Below are 26,685 nucleotides of genomic sequence, written 5' to 3' on the forward strand. Positions count from 1 at the left end.
CACACACACACACACACACACACACACAGAGAACAAGGAACAATATAATTGTATAGAATTACTGTTAATTATTCTTCATACATTTGATACAATTGTCTAATATCACTCTTGTGACTTTTTAAATTTAGCATTTGTTAACTAGAGCCTCTTGATACCGATTGTTGAGCCGCAACTCAGTAAAAGACTGCAAGGGAACGTGAAGTGGAGGTGTTTATTACTCACAGGTTCTGGAGGAGGTACAGGATACAGCTGGAGGGAACACGTCAGAATTCAAGGTGGGGTGCAGGCAGAGAGCATGGGGCATGCCCTGAGGCATGTGCCTTCATTAGGGTCCATGGATGAAATGTTTTGGCTTCTTGGGTTCAGGCTGCATTTGTCAGTGCAAACCAAAAAAAACAGGAATGGGTAGGCTTCCTTGTTGGAAGCATGTCTCATCCAAAGAAGAACCAGGCGAAAGCCTTGGGTGACAGGGGAAAGTGGTTATCACAAGGGCAGTTGGGGGAGTCAGTCATAACAGGAACTTAAACTTGCTGTGACTCTGTGGGCTGTTCCATAGGACGTGTTGTCAGGGGAAAGGCTCGAGTCAGATCAAGATCCCTGTTGGCCAGTTGCCTACACCAAATAAATGCTGAGATCACCACATTATGGAGTACTTCACCTAGCCTCTCATGGCCACCATCTGTGATTTTAGATTTGTTTTCTGGGTGGTGGCGATTTTCAAATTAAAAATGTAGTCTGTAATTCAAAGTATTTACTCAAATGATCTGTTTCACAAGGGTGAATTGTGGCAGGTTATTCGTTTACCTGAAAATATTGTAATTAGGTTATTTCCCTATGTAAATATCATCATGTAGGCATATGATAAAACATACATTGTAGGTGTTATCGAACAGATATTTCCATAAATATATTGAGGGTTGAAATGAAGTTTTTGCATAGCTGATAACCTAGTTTTAATTTCTTTAGGGTTTGTATTAAAGAGAATATATCTCCCTATAAAATACCCTTAAAACATTGTAAAAATGATTATTCTTTAGATGAAACTAATCTTAATTTCCTCTGAAGCCTGTATACTTTACAGGCTTTCTCATCCACACATCACAGAACTTTCAGAAGTAGAAACAAAGACCTAGGGACTTCCTTGGTGGCGGAGTGGTTAATACTCTGTGCTTCCAATGCAGGCGGCCGGGTTCGATCCCTGCTCAGGGAACTAGATCCCACATGCATGCTGCAACTAAGGAGCCTGCAAGCCGCAATTAAGGAGTTGCTGCAACTAAAGACCTTGCACAACCAAATCAATCAATCAATCAATCAGTCAATATTAGGGCTTCCCTGGTGGCGCAGTGGTTAAGAATCCGCCCGCCGGTGGGTTCCCGCACGTCCGCCCGGCTCCCCCCCTGACGTCAGCCTCGCGGTTCTATTTAAGGCCCCTCCTGCTCCCCACTCGGAGTACCCGAGCAGCTACCGCCAATTCCGGGTCCAGCGCCACTTGCCTGCCCGCCTGCCCAATGTGCACTCCCGATTCCTTTCGGTTCTAAGTCCAATATGGCAACTCTCAAGGATCAGCTGATTCGGAATCTTCTTAAGGAAGAACATGTCCCCCAGAATAAGATTACAGTGGTTGGTGTTGGTGCTGTTGGCATGGCCTGTGCCATCAGTATCTTTTTTTTTTTTTTTAATTTCAGATTTTTTTTTTAAATTTATTTATTTATTTTTGGCTGTGTTGGGTCTTCGTTTCTGTGCGAGGGCTTTCTCCAATTGCGGCAAGCGGGGGCCACTCTTCATCGCGGTGCGCGGGCCTCTCACTATCGCGGCCTCTGTTGTTGCGGAACACAGGCTCCAGACGCGCAGGCTCAGTAGTTGTGGCTCATGGGCCTAGTTGCTCCGCGGCATGTGGGATCTTCCCAGACCAGGGCTCGAACCCGTGTCCCTTGCATTGGCAGGCAGATTCTCAACCACTGCGCCACCAGGGAAGCCCTGCTATCAGTATCTTAATGAAGGACTTGGTAGAAGAGAAACTGAAGGGAGAGATGATGGATCTCCAACATGGCAGCCTTTTCCTTAGAACACCAGAAATCGTCTCTGGCAAAGACTATAATGTGACAGCAAACTCCAGGCTGAAGAGGGAGAAAGCTGTCTTAATTTGGTCCAGTGTAATGTGAACATCTTTAAATTCATCATTCCTAATACTGTAAAATACAGCCCAAACTGCAAGTTGCTTGTTGTTTCCAATCCAGTGGCTATCTTGACCCGTGTGGCTTGGAAGATAAGCAGTTTTCCCAAAAACCATGTTATTGGAAGCGGTTGCAATTTGGATTCAGCGCGGTTCCGTTACCTCATGGGGGAAAGGCTGGGAGTTCACCCATTAAGCTGTCATGGGTGGATCCTTGGGGAGCATGGAGACTCTAGTGTGCCTGTATGGAGTGGAGTGAATGTTGCTGGTGTCTCGCTGAAGAATCTGCACCCCGAATTAGGCACTGATGCAGGTAAGGAGCAGTGGAAGGCAGTTCACAAACAGGTGGTTGACAGTGCTTTTGAGGTGATCAGACTGAAAGGCTACATACACATCCTGGGCCATTGGACTATCTGTGGCAGATTTGGCAGAAAGTATAATGAAGAACCTTAGGCGGGTGCATCCGATTTCCACCATGATTAAGGCTTTCTGTGGAATGAAAGAGGATGTCTTCCTTAGTGTTCCTTGCATCTTGGGACAGAATGGAATCTCAGATGTTGTGAAAGTGACTCTGACTCCTGAGGAACAGGCCTGTTTGAAGAAGAGTGCAGATACACTTTGGGGGATCCAGAAAGAGCTGCAGTTTTAAAGTCTAATATCATACCACTTCACTGTCTAGGCTACAACAGGATTTTAGCTGGAGGTTGTTGCATACTGTCCTTTATATCTGATCTGTGACTAAAGCAGTAATGTTAAGACAGCCTCTGAAAAACATCAGTTTCCTAACATTAGCAATAGGAATGGTTCATAAAACCCTGCAGCTGTATCCTGCTGCTGCATGGCACTTATCTTGTGTGGTCCTAAATTGGTTCGTGTAAAATAGTTCTACTTCCTCAAGAGGTACCACTGACAATGTTGCAGATGCTGCAGTTGCCCTTCAAACCAGATGTGTATTTAACTCTGTGTTATATAACTTCCGGTTCCTTTAGCCAAGATGCCTAGTCCAACTTTTTTTCCTCCAATTAATCACATTCTGGGATTGATTATAAATCCAGTATTGTATGTCTTGTGCATAACTGTTCTAAAGAATCTTATTTTATGTACTATATGTATCAGAATAGTATACATTGCCATGTAATGTAAAAAAGAAAAATCGACAAATAATTCAGCCAACTCTCTTAAGTGTTATACCAACGAAAACAATAAATAAACCTTGAACAGTGGGAAAAAAAAAAAAAAGAATCTGCCTGCCAATGCAGGAGACACAGGTTTGATCCCTGGTCTGGGAAGATCCCACATGCCACGGAGCAGCTAAGCCCATGTGCCACAACTACTGAGCCTGTGCTCTAGAGCCTGCGAGACACAGCTACTGAGCCCGCATGCCACATCTACTGAGCCTGGGTTCTAGAGCCCGTGAGCCACAACTACTGAGCCTGTGCGCCTAGAGCCCATGCTCCGCAACAAGAGAAGCCACTGCAGTGAGAAGCCTGCACATCGCAACGAAGAGTAGACCCCGCTTGCATCAGCTAGAGAAAGCCCGCGTGCAGCCATGAAGATGCAATGCAGCCAAAAATAAAAAAATAAAGTAAGGTTTAAAAAATAAATATTAAAAAAAAAGAAACAGAGCTAAAATATGTTACAATTTCAAAATAAAAAACTTTCTAATTACAATTACATTATTTTTAGTTATGTTTGACTTAAGTGTACTATGATATAAAGAAGTTTTTCTCGAAGATATTTGAAGGCAATTATTAAGTGTAGAATAGGAGAAGTATTTTAAAGAATAATGCCTTCTCATCAAAGGAATACAACGTTTCTCTTTTTTCTTTCTCTTTTTATTGTATCTATATGAAATGCTGGAGGCTAACTAAACTTACTGCCCTAATCATTTCACAAGATACGTTCAGTCAGAGAATTCTGTGGTACACCTTTACTGAATAGTGATGTATCTCAAGTATTTCTCTATCATACTCCGGGGGAAAGCAGGTTTTAAAAGGCAAAAAGAAGCAAAACAATCAAAAAATAATTTACCTAAAAAAGAATACTACAATTTATTGCTTTTTTTTTTAATATATTTTTCTTAACCTTATTTATTTATTTATGGCTGTGTTGGGTCTTCGTTTCTGTGCGAGGGCTTTCTCCAGTTGCGGCAAGTGGGGGCCACTCTTCATCGCGGTGCGCGGGGCTTCTCACTATCGCGGCCTCTCTTGTTGCAGAGCACAGGCTCCAGACGCGCAGGCTCAGTAGTTGTGGCTCACGGGCCTAGTTGCTCCGCGGCATGTGGGATCTTCCCAGACCAGGGCTCGAACCCATGTACCCTGCATTGGCAGGCAGATTCTCAACCACTGCGCCACCAGGGAAGCCCCTATTGCTCTTTTTATAGCAACGGTTAGTGCCCTGAATTATCACATGCCTTAGTTCACCAGGCTCAGACCTCAGGTCTAGTCCCTGATTGTCTGGAAATGAGCAGAGCGTTGAGTTTGGCCTCCTGAGCGAGCAGGGAATAGAAACAGAATGTCTGTTCTGTAGAGTTTTCAGTGTGAAAAAGCCCATCCTACCCAGAGTTTTGTAATTCTGTCATTCTAGTTTGTAATAGAAAGACAAGTCCAGCTCTTGTTTCCTGAATTGCTTTTATTAGTTCTAACTGCAGGAAATGTTCCAGGCTCCAATCACCGCCCCACAGCTACCACTCGGAGACCCAAGTTTCCAGAGCTCTGAATTGCTTCAGCCTCACTAACGGGACTTTAGAGCAACCTGTTGTGAGGCGGGGAGGGGCGGGGCGGAGCTTTTTATTTAAACCGTTTTTAAGTTAAGAGGAAACGTCTTAGTTCTTGAGGAAAGTGACTGCCCGCCCTCCGGCCATCCGAGCGTCTGGGCTCCCTCCTCGCCCCGCCCCTCGCACACAGCGCTCTGCCCAGGCCCCGCCCCGGAAGCCCCGCCTCTCCCCCGAATTAGTAGTTACCTGCGGAACCGGAAACAGGGGCCATGTTTCGAAGGTCACGGTACGAGGTAAGATGCAGAGGTGAGCTGCGCTTCGCTAGTGAAGATCTGTGCTTCGCTGCTCCTCGTACTGAAACCTACTGGCTTCGGAGTTACGATGAACCGTAAATCCCAGCATCCGGCCTCCTACCTAATAGATCCAGACGTCGCCGTTAGAGGTCGGGTATGTTTTCCTTTGGGTTTGAAATCGCTTTGAGGTCCCTGCCCTTCGCTTTACGGCCTTCAGTCCACGTGGACACGGTCTTTAGCGCCGTTTTCCTGCTTCAAACCTTCAGTGGCCCACCGCGTAGCGTCCTCTTCCTTGAGGTGGATTCGCGCCCCCAGTCTCGCCCCCTCGGCCCCTGGAGGGCAGCGCCGGCCGTCCCGCTCCCGGAGAGGCCGCCTCCTCTCCCCGGTCCTGGGGTTCTGGAGAGCCCGCCCCTCTCCTGAGACCCCCTCCCTCCCTCCCAGCCCCTCTGTCCTCGCGTCTCCAGGCCGGTCCTTCAGCTCCCCCGGCCTCCCCTTCGTAGTCAGCCCTTTTCCTCACCCCGCGTAGGGGGAGGTGACCTGGGCCAGACGTGTGACACCCAGTGTTGTTTCTTCCCGAATTCCACCCGCTGGAAAATATCTGTTTTCCGGTAGGCGGGTATGTTACTCAGCCGCCATTTCTGGAGACACGTGGGCGATGGGAAGTAGGAGGAGTAGAGACGGAGCGACTGACAGAGAAGTAGGAATAACTGAGATGTTGAAGGAATAGGGGAGAACCCATGGCATAGCAGCGTGGGAAGAGGGGCCCTGGATCACCAGTAGAATGGAGGACAATACAGTGGCGAGGCGCTTCACGCAGAGAGTGGCCGGAGAGAATGGAGTTTGAACCTTGGCCTTCAGAGCCACGTGGCTCTGGGAGAGCAAGAGAGGAACAACTAGGAACTAGAAGAGCAGAGGAAGAGCGAGCCGATGGGAAGTACAGCCACCTGGTGGTGCCACAGAGTGGGGCGGAAGGGACTGTGGCCGGGATGGAAACGCCGTAACCAGGGGATGAGAGAGGGGGCCGAGATCGGGAAGAAAGATGCAGAAAGATACGGATATTCAGGACAGTCAGAAAGGTTGGGCGGAGAGAGCAACAAGAGGGGAAGCAGGTCGCAGAGTGGGGCAGCACAGGCGTGAGGAAGGAAACAGAGAGGAGGGCAGGAACAGCAGCAGAGCAGAAGGGAAGAAAAAGATGGACACAGAGAAAGAAATAGGGAGACAGATAAACCTAATGAAATGTAAAGATGTAGTAGTGCAGGTACAAGGGAGAAACGGGGTCCAGATGTGTGGTGAGTTCTTTGGATGTGGACAATTAAGTCGTGATATATTGATTTCTGGCTTTAAAATCTAATGAATGTAAATTTTGTTTGTTTGACTTACATAGACAAGGATCAGAATTGAAAAACTGGCTGTAAGGTTTGTGCATTTTGTAATTATTTGAATCATAAGATGACTTCCATATCCAGTTCCTGTTCAGCCATGGGGCAGTGACTTGACTCAGACAGTTGTCCTTCACCCTCTTACATTTCTTGTCAGGGGGTAGAGGACTGGGTAAGAAATAACTGTCAGCACATGGTACCTCTTGAAAGGAAGAGGCCCTTCGGGTGACCTTTTCGGAATTCATTTCCACCTGATTCTGTTCAGTCAATTCAGACCTTCTCCGAAACGTGCCCCCTCTGGGCCTCAGGGAGCCCACTTGTAACATAGAGATGAGAGACTAGACCAGAAATTCTCAGTCTGAGCAACACTTCACCCCTGAATTCATTGGCGAAATTGGGTGTGTGTCTGTGTGTGGCAGTTCTTTTTTTTTTGAGTATATATTTATTGCAAAGGTAATATCAAGCCCATGTGAAAATACAGACAAAAAGAAGAAAATGGAAATCATTTCTGATCCCACTCAAAAAAGATGGTATTAATCTTTTAGTATATATGATTATAGTTTTATTTTATGGATAAAGTTTTAATAAAAAGTATAAGTAGCACTTTTTATTTGGAGTATAGTTTCTTTACACTGCTGTACTGTCATATTCTGATGTACAGCAAAGTGAATCAGCCATATGTATACATATCCCCTCTTTTTTGGATTTCCTTCCCATTTGGGTCACCACAGAGTATTGAGAACATACTGTATAGCCTTCCCGGTGCTATACAGTATGTTCTCATTAGTTATCTATTTTATACATTGTAGTGTGTATATGGCAATCTGAATCTCCCATCATCCCTCCCCACCTCCCACCCCCACCCACCGTGTGTGGCAATTATTTTTGAAGAGAGTGTCTAGTTGTATTTAGAAATTTAAATGGGTCACAGTCATCCCAGAATGTAAAAGTAAAACAAACCCTAGAAGGGAGACAAGAACATAGGCTCAGAGTTAAAGTGACCATAGTGAGATGTATTTCTCTGCAGAAAGTTTAAATTGGAAGAGAGTTTATGTCAGTCCTGGCACTCATATCTCCACGGGCTGTTATTTGTCTTTACGACAAAGTCCAGTCTCCTCACTGTGTCTACACAGCCCTGTATCATGCTCAGGGCCCTGCCAGTGTCTCCAGCCTCATCTTGGGAAGTGACCGTTTCCTCATGGTTCACTCTGCCCCGGACACATTCACCTTTTTCTGTTCCCAAACCCCAACACGTTTTCTGTCTCAGATCTTAGTTCCTGTTCTTACCGTTGGCCTTTAAGTCACCATGGCTCAGGCCCCTTGTCCTCCACATCTTACTTCAGAGATGTGTCCCCTTCCCCTTCCTCCGATAATCTCTGTGAAATTACCCAGGTTTTATTGCCTCTGTATCAGTCACCCTCAACAGAAATGTACTTGTGTATTGATTATTTTTAGTCTTTCCTGCTTAACCTCCATCGAAGGACACGGTGTTCCTCATCTTCCCAGGGTCACTGCAACACCTCACTCTGGGGATGTTTTCAAGGCTAGGATTGTTGATTGGGCTGAGTACTCCTCAGGAAATACCAAGGTGCCAGGGCAGGTAATGAGGATGGTTCTCACACTTGTTTTGGACATTTCCACTCTAATCGATCCTTACCTTATGTGTCTGTTTAATTACTCAAGAGCAAAAAGATGTAGGGAGGCCTAAGCAGTCCTATACAGCTGGTGTCCTCAAGCAGTGGGTGACGTGTCCCCACGTTTAGTCTGCTGTGTCAGTGCTCTGCTGTAGCCCCCAGGTGTTCCAGGCTGTGCGCGTCAGGTGACCAGCTGCCCCCTTGGACAGGAGCTTTGCCTTCCGGCAGGTCATCTGCACAGAGTCAGGGTTAGTGATTTCACTCTGCTAAGGGTGAGCAGAAGTCCAGAACCCAGTGGGGCATGAAGGAGGCCTCCCTCAAAGAGCTAGGGTATCCTTTAATTACCTGTGAGTGGGTAGAACAGGAGTCAAGAAACTCGGGGACTGTCTGCTTTGAGTCTCCGTAAATGAACTCACATGCCTTTGTAACTGGACTTCATGACGTTCCCAATTGTTGGTCAGTTTTCCCAGGATGGCCGACTTCTTGACCTTCATACTGAATGGCCAGTGTCCTTTGGGTGGCAGCTTGTGTGTATTCCTGTTGCGATGGCTTTGCTGAGAGGTCCTTGTGCCTTTTAGCCCTGTCTGCCCATGAGTGCGTGGAGGAGAGGCAGAACAGTTGGGAAGTTGGAGGGGAGCCTGTAGGGGTCTTCAGGAGGGATGTGGCAGCCAGTGTGGGCTTCAGGGTGAGCCAGGTGAATGGTGTGGGCACCTGTCCCTTGTGGGGTCAAGGCATCTGGAGACCTATTTGAAAGGGATGTCTTAATTGTGGTCGGAGCACCTGGAGGTGGTATGTGTACTTGTGGGCTGCGTTACACGAACTGAATTGCCATAAAGTCCTAGCTCAGGTTCCCCGGGACATAGATGCTGAGACTGAGGGTTGCATGCATTGGTTACATTGAATAACTCATGGTCACACCTGAGTACGAATGAAGACAATGAAGGATTTAGAAAGACAAACGTTTTCCTCCTGTGCTCTTAGAGATATGACCTGAGCTGTGCGAACAGCACGCTCTGGGTACAGGTGGATGGGCGCCATGGTCCTGAGGGACTGGATCTACAGGGTGCCCCACAGAATCCACTCTGTACATTGACTCATGTTGGGTCTTTTGAGAGTGGAAGAATCATCATGCAACCCTTAAAGTGATATACAGAAAATTTTAGAGATATTTTGTGGGTTACCTTCGGTATTTTTGAGCATTTTATTGTGTAAGTGAAGACCATTTCAGATGCACTTTGAAAGATACAGTGGAGAATTTGGGCCATTTCATTGGGAGAGGTTGTGGTCTGACTGTGGCACGTGCATTATTGCATATGTCTCTTTTTTAATTAGTAGGTTTTGGAGATGACAGCGTTGGGGCTGGAATCATTGTAAATGAAAGTATGGTATCTTAGGTTTAGTGGGTCCTTGGGTGTCTTCACATGTAATTTTTGTGATAATTATTACACAGTGTATATACCTGCCAAATAATCACATTGTGTATCTTATATGTACACCATGTTTATTCATCAGTTATACGTTAATAGAGCTTGGGAAAAAAAGAACGTGGGAGGTGTGCTGGGCTCCACCCAGACTTCACATGGATTTGAGTAAGGCATCGTCATACATCCCCTTCATATAACAAGAGGTTTGCTTTCCAGTAGTATGGATGGCGCCCAACATCAGTAATCCTTAAGGTGCCCCAGGTGATTCCAATCTGGATCCATCACTGAGCATCGTGACTCTGGGTCCCCCCGTTCCTGAGGGCTGAGATCTGGGCTGAGGCTGAGGGGCTCTGCTCTGCGTGGGGATGGATCAGGGCTGGTCTGTGACCTGCAGGGGGTCGTCGGGTCCAGCTGAGGTGCCCGCTGCTGCTGTGTACGTGAGGGCCTCACCAGGAGGGGAGCCTGATCTGAAGGAAAGGGTGGGAAACTCCTGGGTTGGTCTCTGTGTGGGAGTTTACTGTCCTGAGCCCCTCCTGGGACAGTGGGCAACAGGGGACTGTCTGTTCCACATGCTGAGGTCTTCCCTGTGTGTGTGGTGGTGACTCGGGAAGGGGGTGTGTTGATTCTAAGCATTAAACAGCATCTTTCCAACTCTCAGGATAGACCTCTAAAGAGTCCTGTTGTCTTAACAAAGAAGCCCTTAAGAGAGGGAAAAGAAAAGGAGTCAGGAATGGCTCTTTCTGAGGTAAAGTCATATTCTCAGCTGATTCTTCAGTCTTTCCTCTCTGAAGTGCCCTCAGTTGGACTTGCTAATCTTGTCTCACTCTGAGGTATCCTTCCTGACACCTGTACATTCACCTTTATCTAGTGCCTTCCCTCAGTCCCTGTCCTGTCCACTTAGATTTCTTCTCCCCTGAGGTTCCAGTGGACATTGTCTTAGGCAGGGCTTCACACCTATGGATGGATGGGGTCTCAGTGCTGTTGGGCAGCAGGTATTGTTAAAGGGCTTCGTCTGAATGCACTGTCCACTCTCTGTAAATTCTGTGACCTATCCTGTTCGTGGAAGTCATCTGAATATGCACAATACTTGGTAAATTCTGGAAAACTGAACAATAACAAGAAATTTGTTCTGATTTTTTTTTATAATACACTAGAAGCTAAATGAGTGAGTCACTGAGTTCAAAATCTGAATGATTGGAAAATGGAATGGAAAGTTCAGAAAGAGACATCAGTGATAGAGGGTGTTTTATTCCATCATCGATTTTAAACTATGAAATCAACAAAATTCTCTGGATTCTTCAAGTCATTTTCTTCCCCTCCATTTCTCAGGAGTTGTCTTTACACTCTGTTGATTGCCTTTTTCATGACAGAGAAGTTTTTCTGTTTTATGCAAGTAAGGTCCCTACTTTATTCTTTTGCTGGTAGATATCCAGTTTCCCAGCAGCATCTGTTACTGAGACTGTCCTTTTTCCGTTGTGTAGTATTACCACCCTTGTGAGTACATTTTACATACATGCCAAGGATTATTTGTGAGCATTCTGTCCTGTTCCTTTGCTTTATGTGTCTGTGTTCATGCCAGTGCCACACCGTCTTGATTAATTTGTATGTAATATGTTTTGATATTCAAAAAGGGCCTTCTCCATCTCCCTCCTGTTTCAAGAGTATTTGGGCCATTTTTGTTACTTTGAGATTCTCTTAGCATGTTTTTTTACCATGTTTTTTTGTATTACTGCAAAGCATGTTTTTTTTACCATGTTTTCTTCTGTCACTGCAAATATTGCCATTGGAATTTTGACAGGGATTCTGTTGTATCTATAGAACACTTTGGGACTGTGGTCATTTTAAGAATATTAAGTCTTCCAGTGCATGCGTACAGGATATCTTTCTATTTGTGTGTATCTCCTTGGATTACTTGTAACAAGTTTTGTAGTTTTCAGTGTACAAGTGTTTCACCTCCTTGGCTAATTTATTCCTAAGTATTCTGTACTTTTTAATGCTGTAGTTAATGGGATTGTTTTCTTAATTTTTTTTGACATTTTTTCATTCCATATAGAAATTTGACTGATTTTTGCATGTTAATTTTTTTATCCAACTTTTCTAAAAAAAATTTTTGACATAGTTGGGTTTTCTTTTTCTTTTTAAAAATTTTATTTATTTATTTATTTATTTATTTTGGGCTGTGTTGGGTCTTTGTTGCTGTGCATGGGCTTTCTCTAGTTGCAGCGAGTGGGGGCTACCCTTCCTTGAGGTGCTTGGGCTTCTCACTGCGATGGCTTCTCTTGTTGTGGAGCACGGGCTCTAGAGCGCGCAGGCTTCAGTAGTTGTGGCACACGGGCTCAGTAGTTGTGGCTCGCAGGGTCTAGAGCACAGGCTTGGTAGTTGTGGCGCATGGGCTTAGTATCTTTCCGGACCAGGGCTCGAACCCGTCTCCCCTGCATTGGCAGGCGGATTCTTAACCACTGCGCCATCAGGGAAGTCCCGACATAGTTGTTTTCTTGTAGTGTCTTTGTGGTTTGTCCGTATAAAACTTGTCACCCACAAAAAAAGATAATTCTTTTTTAGTTTGAGTATCTTTGATTTCTTTTTCCATTTAATGGCTTTGGTAGAATTTTCAGTACTTTGTTGAATAGTAGTAAGTGTGCATAGCAGAGAGTGTGCACGCTTGCCTTCCTCCTGATGTGAGAGGAAAACCTTTTAGTCTTTGACTGTAGAGTATAATGTTAGCTGTGTTCTTTTCATATTTGGTGTTTATTATGTCGAGATAGTTTACTGTTTCTGGTTTGTTGAGGGTTTATATCTTGAAAGGTTGCTGCATTTTGTTAAGTGGGTTACTTCTGCATCAATTGAGATGATCATATGTGTTTTTTTCCTTTATTCTGTCAACGTGTTATATCACATTAATTGACTTTTCTATGTTAAGTCAGCCTTGCATTATAGGAATAAAATGTACTTGGTGTTGATTTGAATACATTTTCACGTGCTGTTGAATCTGATTTTGTAGTATTTTGTTAAGGATTTTGCATCAGTATGTGTGGGGGATATTGGATTTGTAGTTTTCTTTTCTTGCATCTTTTTCTGGCTTTGGTATCAGAGTTAAGCAGGCTCCGTAGAAGGAATTTGCTAGTGTTCCCTCTGAGACTATTCAAGAAGATTTTAGCAGGATTAGAGGTAATTCTTCTGCACATGTTTGGTACAATTCAGTAGGGAGGCTATCTTGTCCTGGGTTTTTCCTTGTTTGAGATTTTTGATTACTGCTTGAATCTCCCAGTTATAATTCTATTCAAATTTTTTATTTTGTAATGATTAGGCCTGGTTAGGTTTGACGTTTGTAAGAACTTACCTGTATCTTCTAGATTATGTAATTTGTAGGCATTACTGTTCATAGTTCTCCCTTATCTTCCTTTAAAAAACATCTCTGTGACATCAGTTGCAATCTGTTTCCTGCCTAGTGTAAAAACACCAACTCTTGGTTGTTTGATTTTTATTTTGTTTTCCTACATTCTGTTTCATTTATCTCTCATCTAACCTTTCTTCTCTGTTTCTTTCTAGTAACTTTTTGTTTAGTTTTTTCTTTTTCTCCTTCCTTGTAGTGAATATATTCCTGATTTGTGTTCTCTTCTCTTTTTTGTTGTAGATGTTGAGCAGTGTAGACTTTCCTTTTTGTACTGCTTGACGGTATAATTTTTAGTATGTTGTGTTGTTACTTTCATTTAGATATTTTAAAAGTTTCCTTGTCTTCTTTCAAGTATTGGTTTAAAAATGAATTGTTTCATTTCTACATTTTTGAAATTTTTCTGTTTTCCTTCTGCTGGCTTTTTGAAGTTTGGTTTCATTATGTTTGGAGAAATACATTTTATGATCTGAGTCTTCTTGAATTTGCTAAGATTTGCTTTGTGGCCTAACATGTAGTCTGTGACGGAGAATGTTTCATGTGTGCTTGAGAAGCATGTGTTTTCTGCTTTTGTTTGATGGGGTGATCTCTGTGGTCTTGTGAGTCTATAGTGTTGTTCAGGTGCTCTGTTTCCTTTTGGTCTTTGCTTCCACTGGTACTTAACACTGGGGTATTGAGGGGAACTCTGTTAGGTGTTTAAATATTTATAATTGTTATATCTTTGAGAGTTACCTTTTTTTATGATAATATAATGTCCTTTCTGTCTTATGTCAATTTTTCTCTTTAATTCATTTTGTCTGATATTATGCAGTCATCCCTGCTATCTTTGGGACGTAATATCTTTTTCCATCCTTTCACTTTTAGCTTTTCTGTGTCCTTAGATTTGTGAATGTTAACAGTTTTAACTCTCTGACATGCTGTCTCTGTGTCTTGCTCTTGTTCTCTGTTTTCCTCCTGTTACTTCCTCTAGTGGTCCCTGCGCAGGCACCCTGTACAGTGGTGAAAGGCAGGAGCCCTGGCCAGCCCCCTTCCCTCCACTGTAATGTCAGTGGGAATGCACTGAGTATTTCCTTCTGTTTTTTTTTCTTAAATTTTATTGAAGTATAGTTGATTTACAATGTTGTGTTAATTTCTGCTGTGCAGCAAAGTGACTCAATTATACATATATATATATTCTTTTCCATTCTGGTTTATCACAGGATATTGAATATAGTTCCCTGTCCTCTACGGTAGGACCTTGTAGTTTCTCCATCCTGTATATACTAGTTTGCATCTGCTGATCCCAAACTTGAAATCCTCCCCCCACCACAATCCTGCAACTACAAGTCTGTTCTTTGTGAGTATTTCTGTTTCGTAAATATGTTCATTTGTGTCGTATTTTAGATTCCACATATAAGTGATAACATGGTATTTGTCTTTTTACTTACTTCACTTAGTATGATAATCTCTAAGTCCATCCATGTGGCTGCAAATGACATTCTTTCATTCTTTTTTATGGCTGAGTAATATTCCATTGTATATATACACCACATTTTCTTTATCCACTCATTTGTCAGTGGACATTTAGGTTGTTTCCATGTCTTGAATTTTGTAAATGATGATCATGTGAACATAGGGGATCGTGTATCTTTTTGAATTATAGTTTTGTCTGGATATATGCCCAGGAGTGGAATTGCTGGAACATATGGCAACTCCATTTTTAATTTATTGAGGAACATCCACACTGGTTTCCATAATGGCTGCATCAATTTATATTCCCATCAACAGTGTAAGAGCGTTAACTTCTCTCCGAGTGTTTCCTTCTGATCATCATGTTTGGTGAAGTGTTCTTGCTTAATTGCAATATTTTTTTCCTTTTTTTTTTTAATGGTTTTTAATTTTCCAGTAAGTTTTAAACTTTATTATTGTGATAATTTTTTTCTTAATCTGTTAATATATAATAGTAATAACTTTTCTAATTTTAAATCAGTATTTTTTTATATATATAAATTTATTTATTTATTTTTGGCTACACTGGGTCTTCGTTGCTGCACACGGGCTTTCACTAGTCGCAGTGAGCGAGGACTACTCTTCGTTGCTGTGTGTGAGCTTCTCATTGCGGTGGCTTCTCTGTTGTGGAACACGGGCTCTAGGCGTGTGGGCTTCAGTAGTTGTGGCATGCGGGCTCAGTAGTTGTGGCTCGTGGGCTCTAGAGCACAGGCTCAGTAGTTGTGGTGCACTGGCTTAGTTGCTCCACGGCCTGTGGGATCTTCCCGGACCAGGGCGCAAACCCGTGTCCCTTGCATTGACAGGCGGATTCTTAACCACTGCACCACCAGGGAAACCCCTGAATCAGTGTTTTATTAGTGGAATACACAAATAAACTCTTTCACACTTGGTGAAATGTGTTTTTTCTTTCAGGGTCAGTTGACATTGAATGATGTGGTCATCACATTCTCTCAGGAGGAGTGGAAATGCCTGGACCCTGCTCAGAGGGCCTTGTACAGGGACGTGATGTTGGAGACCTACAGGAACCTGATCTTTGTGGGTGAGGATAACTTCCTTCCAAATGTTGGGAGGGTATCTTTGCATTTACCCTTATTTGCCTTTTGGAATCCCATGCCTCGCTTAACTGAACTCAATGCCTTGATGTCTCAGGTCTCAGGAGTTTAAATGTGCCATTTCTTTAGATGGTCTGCCCACTTCATGATACACCAGGAGTTTTTTCCGGTGCTTAAGTATTTAAAACACCCAACTGGAAACTTTTAAAATAAAGGGGTCTCTTGCTCTCTCATCTCTCCTTTTGGGCTTGATTCTCTTGAATGCTCAGTTTTCAGTCCATATAGATCAGAGCTGATGCCTCCAGACTCCAGTCCCTGGGCCTTTCTGGATTACACCCCCATCTGATGTTTCTTAGAAGATCTAATTATAAGATGGGAAAACACTGCTTGCTGTTTCATTCCATCTGGCACCTCAGAACCTGCATGGAGCTTTCTCAAGCCCTGTCTGCTTGTTTAGATCCGTCGGCCATTTCTTCTGTTCTGACTTTGCCACACCCATCAGGGATGTGTGTAATAGGGAGGTGCATTAGATCTTCTGTTATTGTAACTTAGGAAAACTCTAAAGACGGTGGACAGAGAGATCCTCGTTTTAATCCCCAGTCCTACATGGGGAGAACATATGAATCTTTCTGGCTCTATCTTGGAATCTATGGGTTGAGCTCATGATTCCGTGTCAAGGACCCATAATATCTGAACCCCATATCTTATATTTTTTTCCTTTCTTACTGCTGTACTTAGGAAATATATATTCTTTCTGATTTAATATTCTCCTAAGTTTGCATGATTTTGCCTTTGAAAGTTGCTTTTGAAAGACATGCTGCTAGGGACTGAAATTTTATCTCGTTTCTTTCCTTGATAATGTACCTGTAGTTAATGGACAACTTCTGGTGGATACTGTGGAATGAGTTTGCTGTGTAACAGAAAATTTTTGATGGAGAATACTTTCCCTCCTATGTTGTAAGATCCTGATAAGTCTTTGCAGTTCTTTTTCTGGTTTTGAGGAATATCACCGAAACATGTCTCAAAGGCACTGTGACAATGTTGCTCACATGTAATAATTACCATCGTTTGAGCCTCAAGAAATGGTATAGGAATTTCTCCTAGGGATAACATTGTCCAAGTTCACATTCTCGTGTTAGGCTATTGACTCAACTGTCATGCCATATTTTTTGTTGCCTGTGCATGACATTGTTCATTATACCGTCACAGCTAATTTTGAAGCGTCTTAATGAGACAGTTTGTGGAGTGATACTTTATCAATGGTGAGCTATCATTTTTTTGTTTACAGCACTGCTGCTTTCATTTTGTACATTTCTATGGGTAACAAGTGGTCTTGATTTTATTAATTTTATCATCAGGTCTATGTATTTGATGTTACTATTAGTGTTTTTGTTTTCTATTTTCCATGTGAGTGTTTGATTGGGGAAGAGCCCCCTCATGGTGGAATTTTTGTTGTATAGAAATACATTGATTTTTGCATGTTGATTAAATGTCTGGTAATTTAGTATTTCTAGCAGGGTTTTTTGTTTTTTTTCCAGAATCTTCAGGGTTTCTACAAATTAGATCATATTGGTTTTAAACAGATAATTTTGTTTCCTTTTTATATTTGGATACCTTTTATCTCTTTTTTTTGCTTACTTGTTCTTGTTCCTACTAGGATTTCCAGGAATAAGTTTTTAGAAGTAAGAGCAAGTATCCTTGTCCTGTTTCTGATCTTAGAGGGAATGCTTTCAGTCTTTCACCATTGCGCATAATGTTAGCTGTGTGCTGTCAATACGTGTCCTTTATTGTGTTGAGGTAGCTTTTTAAAACTTTTTTGGTTTATTGAGTATCTTTATCATGAAAGGCTGTTGACTTTTTTCAAATGCTTTGCCAGCATCGATTGAGACCATCATGTAGGTTTTTTTTTTAATATATTCTCTTTTTTGTATACATTTATTTATTTTATTTCTTTATTTTTGGCTGTGTGGTCTTCATTGGTGTGTGCGGGCTTTCTCTAGTTGCGGCGAGCAGGGGCTACTTTTCATTGTGGTGCGTGGGCTTCTCATTGCGGTGGCTTCTCTTGTTGCGGATCACGGGCTCTAGGCGTGTGGGCTTCAGTAGTTGTGGCTCGCAAGCTCTAGAGCGCAGGCTCTGTAGTTGTGGTGCACAGGCTTAGTTGCTCCATGGCACGTGGGATCTTCCTGGACCAGGGATCAAACCTGTGTCCCCTGCATTGGCAGGCGGAGTCTTTAACCACTCTGCCACCAGAGAAGTCCTTTTTTCATTCTCTTTTTTTTTTTTTTTTTTTTCAGATTTAATTGATATTTATAGGACATTCCATCCAAAAACAGCAGATTACACTTTCTTCTCAAGTGCACACGGAACATTCTCCAGGATAGATCACACTTTGGGTCACTAATCAAGCCTCAGTAAATTTAAGAAAATTGAAATCATATCAAGCATCTTTTCTGACCACAGCACTATGAGATTAGAAATCAATTACAGGGGAATGCGCCACGCAAGCAGTGGCCACGGACGCGCGGTGGCGTGGTGCACAGGCGCCCCGGCCTGCAGGCATCTCCAGCAGGCACCTCCAGTACACACAGAAGAGTCCTTGGACTTTGAGGAGGAGGCCACGGCAAGCAGAGGCTGTGGGAACCCGGAACGATTCTGCCTTCATACTTGGCATTGACTCAGAATTCCTTGAGTCCTGGTCAAACACTGTGAGCTGATTACTGCCCCTAGCATTAGGTCAGTCCATAGGTAGTGGGAGCAATGGCTGTGCATCTGTTGGAGGATTGGTGCAAGGGGCTGGACCTGGACCCCAGGAAGGCCGTGCTGATCGTGGGCATCCCTGTGGACTGTAGTGAAGAGGAAATGACAGAGACCCTGAAGGCGGGCTTACAGCCCCTGTGTGCCTACAGCGCACTGGGCAGAATGTTCAGAAGGGAAGACAACTCTAAGGCAGTTTTCATCGAATTGGCTGACGAGGTCAATTATGCTACGATGCCCAATCAGATCCCAGGAAGGGGAGGTACCTGGGAAGTGGTGGTGAAGCCCCGTAGCCCAGATGATGAATTTATCAACAGACTGAACTACTTCCTGAAAGATGAGGGCCGGAGAATGGTAGATGTGGTCAATACCCTGGAGCATAGCACTTACCCTGAGGAGGTAGAGCCAAAAGGCTTGGCTCAAGTCGAGCCACCAGTCCCGCAGCCTCTGAAAGAAAGCATGTGGTACCCAAAACTGAAGGTGTTTTCGGGAAGCACGTTCCCAGACTCAGGCGAAGAGAACTTCGAAGCCTGGCTAGAGCAGGTGACTGAGATGATGCAGATGTGGCAGGTGCCTGAGGTAGAGAAGCAGCGGCGTTTCCTGGAAAGCTTAGAGGGCCCCGCGCTGTCCCTCATACAGGTGCTGCGGGCCAACAATGACTCCATGACTGTGGAGCAGTGCCTGGACACCCTGAAGCAGATCTTCGGGAGTAAAGAGGACTATAGAACCTCACATTTAAACTTCCTCCAGACATGCCAGAAGTCCGGAGAGAAAGTCTCTGATTTTTTGCTACGGTTAGAGCCCCTGCTGCAGAACGCCCTGCAGCACAGCCCCTGGTCAGTGAGAAGCGCAGACATGATTCGCCTGAAACACGTCCTGGCTCAGGCCTCCATGAGCACCGCCCTCCAGGGCAAGCTCAAGCTCCTGGAGCAGCGAGGGCGTGCGCCCACTTTCCTGGAGTTACTGAAGCTCATTCGAGACGAGGAGGAGTGGGAGGCCACCATGGCAGTGGCCAGGGAGAAGCAGAGGCAAGTGGGAAGGGGCTGCAGGGCCTCTGGCCCCCAGGTACTCGCAGAAACCAGTGTGCCAGCCCGTCCGGTCATGGTGCAGGCACGGCTGTTTCGTGGGAGCAGCACTGAGACCGTCCAGACAGGGGCTACCCTGTCACTGAAGCGCAGGCAGGTGCCGTGCCTCTGCGGGACTGGGGAGGAAGGCCACAGCCAGGCAGCGTGTCCTAGGGCCGAGAACCAGCCCCCAGCAAAGCAGAAGCCTCAGCTTGCAGCAGAGGAGTTGGGAAACGAGATGGGGGCTGGGGCCATGAGCCACCCCAAGCCCGAGGAAGCACAGGCTCAGGATATCCAGGCACCCCCTCCCCTAGCAGGCAACCCAGATACTTTAACGAGGGGAAGGGGCCGTCCGCAGGGACAGTGGGGGCCTTGACTGGGGCAGAGGGGCAGGGCAGCCAGGCCCAGGCCCAGCCCCCTCGGCATCCACCAGCTGGAAGGGACTCCACCAACCAAGCCAACGTCAGCTCAGGGAGGCACCGGTGACACAAGCGGGGAGCCGCCATACCCAGCAAGAGGGGTCCCCGAGCCTCAGACAGAGACCCCAACACAGCAGAGGCTGAGAAAGGTATAGTCGGGGGCTCTGGCATCAGCCCTGTCTTCCGGCCACCCTCAGACGCCCACCCTGTGGGCTCTGAGCTAATGATGCTGATGGGCCCCCAGGCCACGCGGGGCCTAGAGGCGCCTCCCCCGGGGCCGCCCCTACCGGAAGGAGCCAGCGCTAGCGCTGGTGCTGGCCAGGAAGAGCTGTGGGGCAGAGAGGAGGTGCTCCGGAGGGGACACCGTAGGGTCCAGCCCGTCTTCAGGATCATCTACACCGCTCGAGGGGAGCCCCGCCCCAGGAAGGCAGCCCCCTGGAGCCTCTGCGCAAGTGAGGGCCGGGGGCAGTCTCTTCCCCCTGCAGCCTGCAAGGGCAATAGGGACAAGGACAGCAAACGCTGTGAGACGATCCCAGGCGAGAGCGTCGGCTCAGCTTGGCAGGCAGGGCGCTGAGTACCTGGTGACCCAGTTACCCCACAACTGGCTTTGGTGTGAGTGGGGGGTGCAGGGAAGCGTTTGTTCCAAAGGAGGAGACGGAGGAGGGAGACATGGAGAAGAGGACGAGGGGCAGGAGGAGGAGGGGGGTCCGGGCAGGGTCCAAGAGAATTTGTTGGCGGGAGGAAGGAGTGTTTTGTTCTACCTAGGTTTGTGCATGGCCACTGGAGACCTGGGACTGGCCTGGAGAACCACAACTCACCAGCTGCCAATGCCAAGGCCAGCCCCAAAGCCTGCCACCTGGGAGCAGCCCTGAGTGGCCAACCCCGGCCTAGGTGAGGGGCACCTGCAGATGGCTGCCACCCACACTGGCCTGGGAGACGTTAGGGGCCACTCAAGGTGCCAGGGCCTCCCTCCCGAGAGGGGACCCCTATTCAGTGTCCCCCCTCTGGGGCAGGCTGCTTCCTGTGCTGGCAAGCCCAAATGTGTCCCTGTAGGCCCCAGAGGGACCCAGATGTCAAGGAGCCCCCCAGCCCCCGCTCCCCTCCCCCCAACACTCACACCCTAGCCATCGTCCCCCTGCGGAGCCCTGTGGTGCGCCACGTGCCAGCCAAGGCTCTGGTCTCTGTGGGCCAGTGTCGTGAGCTCAACGTGTGCTTTCTGGGCGTAGATTCAGGCCCAGCGCTGCTTCTTGTTGTGGAAATGTGCGTGTGCTCTCCTCTGAGCAGTTCCCCCCACCCCGGCCCGGTGCGGAGACCCCGAGCCCAGTCCCAGGAGCTGGCGGGGAGGACGGGATGGACGAGGTCACAGCCAGCGCCCACCCCAGGACCTGGGAGCCCACCTGGGACCTTGGGAAGGAAGACCTGGACCGGGGCTGCAGGAGGTCTGCGGGAGGACCCCGGGGCCTGTGCTCTGCTGGGCCACCCCGTTGTTCCTCGGGACTCCACGTCCTCGGCTCGGTGGCGCGTGCCCTGCTGTGGGACCTTCCTGTGCCCGCCATAGGGCAGGGCCAGGCCCCGGGCATGTGGGCCAGAGGGGGAGGGGCTGCCCCGGGGGGAGCGGGCATTGCCGGCGCCCATCGTCCTGGCGAAGAGGCCACCCGTGGGGCCCTGAGGAAGGGAGACTTGGGGGATGGAGGGCCGCCCGGTGGGGTGCAGCAGAGGCACCTTGTTGGGGACCCTGGGATGGGGGGCCGGGACCTGTTGGATCCGGTGGCCATTAGAAGTTCCTCTGTGTGTTGTTATGCCCTGTGTTCAATGGTTTCAGTCAATGTTTCTCTTTAATAAATTTCCCTCAGCGAGAACCTTAGAAAGGACACCACAATGATGAGCACTAGGCCGACAAGGAACGCGATACTCACGGGAAGGTTACTGTCAACTGGCTTCTCATTAACGACCAGGTCACACGCAATTCCATTGACTCCATCATGGGTGTGCTTTACCAAGAGAGAATAGTTTCCAAATTCTCCAGATTTGTATTCCAGCCTACAAACTTGCTTCTCCTCCGCGGTGTCATTAAGCTGCAGGATGGATCCGTGCTGGGTGCTCACAGCCACGGCCTCAATGCTGGGCTCCCCGGGTTTCCTCCTCTGGGAGACGTCGACCAGGACCTGGAGCAGGCAATGATAACAGCGATCGAAATTCCAGTAGACGGTCAAGTTTGTCCCAGGCAGTTCATTATGGATGAGCAGCAAAGCCTGGTCCATCTTCAGCTCTAAGTGCCTTTTTTTTTCCTAAGTCTGGCGTCGGGGAGCCGCCAGGGGCCAGCAGTGCGGCGCTCAACACGGACGCAGCCAGCAGCAGCGTGGCCAGTGCCCAGCCCGCGCCCCCTGCCCCGCTCATGCCACCCGCCGCGCTCCCGGGACCCGCGTTGCTCCTTTTCATTCTCAATGCATTGTTTTACACTGAATGTTTTCATATGTTGAAGCATCCTGACATTTCAAGAACGTATTCTCTTTTTTTATCGTTTATAATCCTTTTAATTTGGTGTTAAGTTTAGCTTACTATTGTTGTATTGATGCTTTTTGCATCATTATTCATTATAGAGATTTTAGTCTGTTTTTTTTTAAATGTCTGGCGCTATTAGAGTAATTCTAGTGTCATAGAGTTTGCAACTGTTCCTTTCTCTGTGTTTCTTTGGGGGCAGAGTTTAAGGAAGATTATTCTTAATTGTTTGGAAATGTTGTCTAGAATTCTGCAGTGAATGTATCTGGCCTTGTTGAATGGTTTTTGATTAGTGATTCCATCTTTTTTCTGTTACTAGTTCATACAGATTTTAATTTCTTCTTTGGTTTGCGTTGATAGGTTGTTTTTCTAAGAATTTATTCACTTCTAGTTTATCCAATACTTAGGAATAGAATTGTCTTAATATTTTGTTCTAATTTTCTTGATTGTTGTCGAATCAGTTGTAATGTCCTCTCTTTCATTTCTGATTTCAGTAATTTGAGTCTTTACTCCTTTTGGTAGTTATTCTAGATGTAGGTAAGAACCAAGTTGTGAGCTTGTGATTTTATGTAGTTTTTATTCTCTATTTCATTGATTTGTAATCTAATGCTTTTTACATCTGCTAGTTTTGGCATATTTTCTACTTCTAAATCATTTATTTTTTAAGTTTCTTGAAATTTATTTACTTGGTAAACCACGACCTTTTTTGTCTACTTATTTGTATTTTCTCTTTCTCAATTTATTAAAATTTAATTAATATATATCATTTTATCAGTTTAAGGTGTACAGGGTAATGATTTGATCCAGTTATATTGCAAAATGATTACCTTAGTAGGTCACTTAATACATTCATCTGTGACATAATTACAGTTTTTTATGTGTGGTGAGAACATTTAAGGTCTACCATCTTATCAACTTTCAGGCATATAGTATATTATTGATAATTATAATTACCATACTGTACATTAAATATGTAGAAATCTTTCAACTTAAAATGGTAAATTTACTCCTTTGACGAATATCTTCCCATTCTACTAACCCCTAACCTTTGGTAATCACTATGCTACTCTATGTGGCTCTTAGTTTGGCCTTTTTTTTTTTTTTTTTTTGATATGTTTTACACATAAGTGAGATTATTGAGTATTATTCTTTGTGGATTATTTTACTGAGTCTATACCCTTGTTGTCCATCTGTATTGTTAAGAATAGTAGGAAGTTTTTCTTCTGTATGGGTAAATGATATTACATTCTGTATATCTCACAGGGTTTTCCCCCATTCATCTGTTGGACACTTAGGTTGTTTTGATGCTTGGGCTATTGTGATTACTGCTCTGATGAATGTGGGAGTGCAGGTATCTTCTAAGACAGTGATTTCATTTTTTTCGATATATTGCCAACACTGTAATTGCTGCATTATATGATAGTTTTGTTCTTTTTAAAATATGTTGAGGAGCTTTTAATAGTTTTCGATTTCTTTATATCTGTATGTTTGTGTATAGCATAAACTCATTCATCTGTTTTTGATGGCCTTCTTCTGGCTTCTCCTTCAAGTTTCAACTAAGAACTTTCTTGTACATCTTACGGAATATTATGTGTGCTCTTTGTGAATATATGCATGGAAATGGGACTTATGGAATATTCAATTTATGCCTTACATAGGCAACAATGTGGTAGATGTAACCCTGCTTTGTTTCTGTAATGCTTCATTTTCTCCCTTTTTAAATGTCTTCGGTTTCTGTTCCATACCTATACTATTAATTCCCACTGTTAAAAATGGAGCAGTATTATGTTACTTGCTAGGCCAGTTCTTTTCTTTTAACTTCAGTATTTTCAGTTGCCTCATTACTCACACTGTAAAAATGATCCCCATTCATCCATTGAACAACTTTCTCAGGACACAACCTAAATCATTATGTGCAGTTATGATGACTCAGAAACCATTTCAAGTAGGGATGAGTGAATAATGTTTTTAGTTCCATGGGTCACTTCTTCTTGCATCTCCCCAAAAGTTTTTTCTCTAAACTCCTGGTATTTGTGTGTTTAATGTTAATTGCTATGTTCTTTGTGGTCATGGTGGAAAAACACTTTTTTTGAGAGCTCATATAAGTTTTTCCAATTTGAATGTTTTGTCATAGTGTGTTTCAAATAAGGCTACCCTAAACTTTTTTTTTTTCTTCTATACATCAGGTTCTTATTACTTATCTGTTTTACATGTATTAGTGTATATATGTCAGTCCCAATCCCCTAGGCTACCCTAAACTTAATTTGAATTACGTGTTATCACTTTCTTTAGTAAGTAATCCTATTTAGTGTTTCTAAAAATTTGAACATCATGGTTGCACAGTTTCGTAACTGACTGTTTATAAGTATTACTTTTGGTATAATATGTATTTAACATGAAACATTTACTCATGCATTGTAATGAGTAGGTCATGTATGTTTCTTTATGTCTTGTAGCTATTTCTCATATACATGTGATCAAGAAATTACAACTGAAGTCAAACACCGATAGAGGTGGAGTATTCCAAACATTGATGTTGGGAAGACATGAAAACCAGAGAATCAAACATTTTTACCTCCTGGAAATTCAGGAAAATATGTATGACCATGGTTTTCAGTGGAGAGATGATGGAAGAAGTTACAAAAATATCCCTATATCCTGTCACCAAGATGTCACTGATAGAAGTCCACATGGTGGAAGGGATGCAAAAAACAAGCCTATTGGAAATAGACTTGTGTTAAGCCTTCAGGATGAACTGCATATGTTTAAAAATAAACAGAAAATTGATGAATTTAATAAAGCTGTTAAGAGTATCAGCAGTAGTTCCTCATTTTCACCACTTCAAGGAATTTCTCCTCCTGTCCAAAACAACATTTCTAATAGATATGGGAGTGATTTTATGCATCCTTCAATACTGACACAAGACCAGAGCCCACACAGGGAAGTACCTTACAAGTGTAATGAGTGTGACAAAACCTTTCATCAGGTCTCAAATCTCAGGAGTCATCAGAGAATCCATATAGGAAAGAAATTGCATAAATGTGATGTATGTGACAAGGTCTTTTGCCGAAATTCATACCTTGTAATTCATCGAAGAGTTCATACTGGAGAGAAACCTTACAAGTGTAATGAGTGTGGAAAGGTCTTTGATAAGAAAGAAAGTCTTGCAGTTCACCAGAGAATTCATACTGGAGAGAAGCCTTACAAATGCAATGAGTGTGGCAGAACCTTTCCTATCGGCTCATACCTCAAAAGACATCAGATAACACACATTCAAGAGAAATTATATAAATGTGATACATGTGGCAAAGCCTATCGTCAGAATCTATCCCTTCAACGTCATCAGGGAATTCATACTGGAGAGAAAACTTACAAATGTAGTTTTTGTGGGAAAACCTTTCATTGTGGCACAGACCTCAGGAAACATGAGATAATCCATCCAGGAGCAAAAGCATATAAATGTGATGTATGTGACCAAGTCTATGGTCAAAATTCATACCTTAAATATCACCAGAGAATTCATACTGGAGAGAAACCTTACAAATGTAATTTGTGTGGGAAAACCTTTTTTTTTAAAACAGGCCTCAGGAAACATGAGATAATCCATACAGGAGCAAAACCATATAAATGTGATGTATGTGGCAAAGTCTTCAATCAAAAATCAGTCCTTGTGCATCATCAGAGAATTCATACTGGAGAGAAACCTCACAAATGTAATGAGTGTGGCAAGTTCTTTCGTGAGAAGCAAACCCTTAGAAGGCATCAACAAGTTCATACTGGAGAAAAACCTTACAAATGTAATGAGTGTGGCAAGGCTTTTAGTATGAAAGGAAACCTTGCAGCTCATCAGAGAATTCATACTGAAGAAAAACCTTACAAATGTAACAGCTGTGGCAAAGTCTTTCGTGAGAAGCCAGCTCTTAGAAGGCATCAACGAATTCATACTGGAGAGAAACCTTACAAATGTAATGAGTGTGGCAGAGCCTTTCGTGAGAAGCAAGCCCTTAGAAGGCATCAACGAATTCATACTGGAGAGAAACCTTACAAATGTAATGAGTGTGGCAGAGCCTTTCATGAGAAGCCAGCCCTTAGAAGGCATCAACGAATTCATACTGGAGAGAAACCTTACAAATGTAATGAGTGTGGCAAAGCCTTTAGTCAAAGTTCAACCCTATCAAGTCATTGGAGATTACATACTAGGGAGCAGTCTTACAGATATAATGAGCATGGCAAATTCTTCAGTGTGCTTTCAAGCCTAAGTTAATACCATCAGGTAATCCATATTGGTGAGAGACTTTAATAATGTTTTGATGTGACAAGGCTTTTAGCAGGTGTCCCCACCTTAGGCTTTATTAGAAAATTCATTATGGTTAAGAACCAGATAAATGTAATTATTGTG

The 26,685-nt window shown here is 44.4% G+C and overlaps 2 protein-coding genes and 1 pseudogene across 4 annotated transcripts in view; all 3 read left to right on the plus strand.

Moving 5' to 3' along the window:
• Positions 1–17,957, plus strand: part of LOC309616851 (zinc finger protein 836-like) — a gene marked incomplete at its 3' end in the record, with an annotated part of 476,825 nt that extends 458,868 nt beyond the window's left edge. For both annotated transcript variants that reach the window (XM_082368089.1, XM_082368096.1), the window contains 2 exons: positions 15,411–15,537; positions 17,845–17,957. The remainder of the gene's footprint in view (positions 1–15,410; positions 15,538–17,844) is intronic.
• Positions 1,710–3,794, plus strand: LOC309616933 (L-lactate dehydrogenase A chain pseudogene; annotated as a pseudogene). The gene has a single exon. The product of its transcript is annotated as an L-lactate dehydrogenase A chain pseudogene (transcript).
• A 350-nt stretch (positions 17,958–18,307) lies between the features above and the next one.
• Positions 18,308–19,744, plus strand: PNMA5 (PNMA family member 5; the record flags this gene model as incomplete). The annotated part of the gene is made up of 1 exon (XM_082367205.1): positions 18,308–19,744. One exon carries the CDS (start codon positions 18,308–18,310, stop codon positions 19,742–19,744), a length of 1,437 nt encoding a protein of 478 aa, XP_082223331.1.
• Between the last annotated feature and the right edge of the window lie 6,941 nt (positions 19,745–26,685).

The sequence above is a fragment of the Balaenoptera borealis genome, assembly GCF_965194805.1.
Source record: "Balaenoptera borealis genome assembly, chromosome: 19".
In the NCBI taxonomy this organism is placed as follows: Eukaryota; Metazoa; Chordata; class Mammalia; order Artiodactyla; family Balaenopteridae; genus Balaenoptera; species Balaenoptera borealis.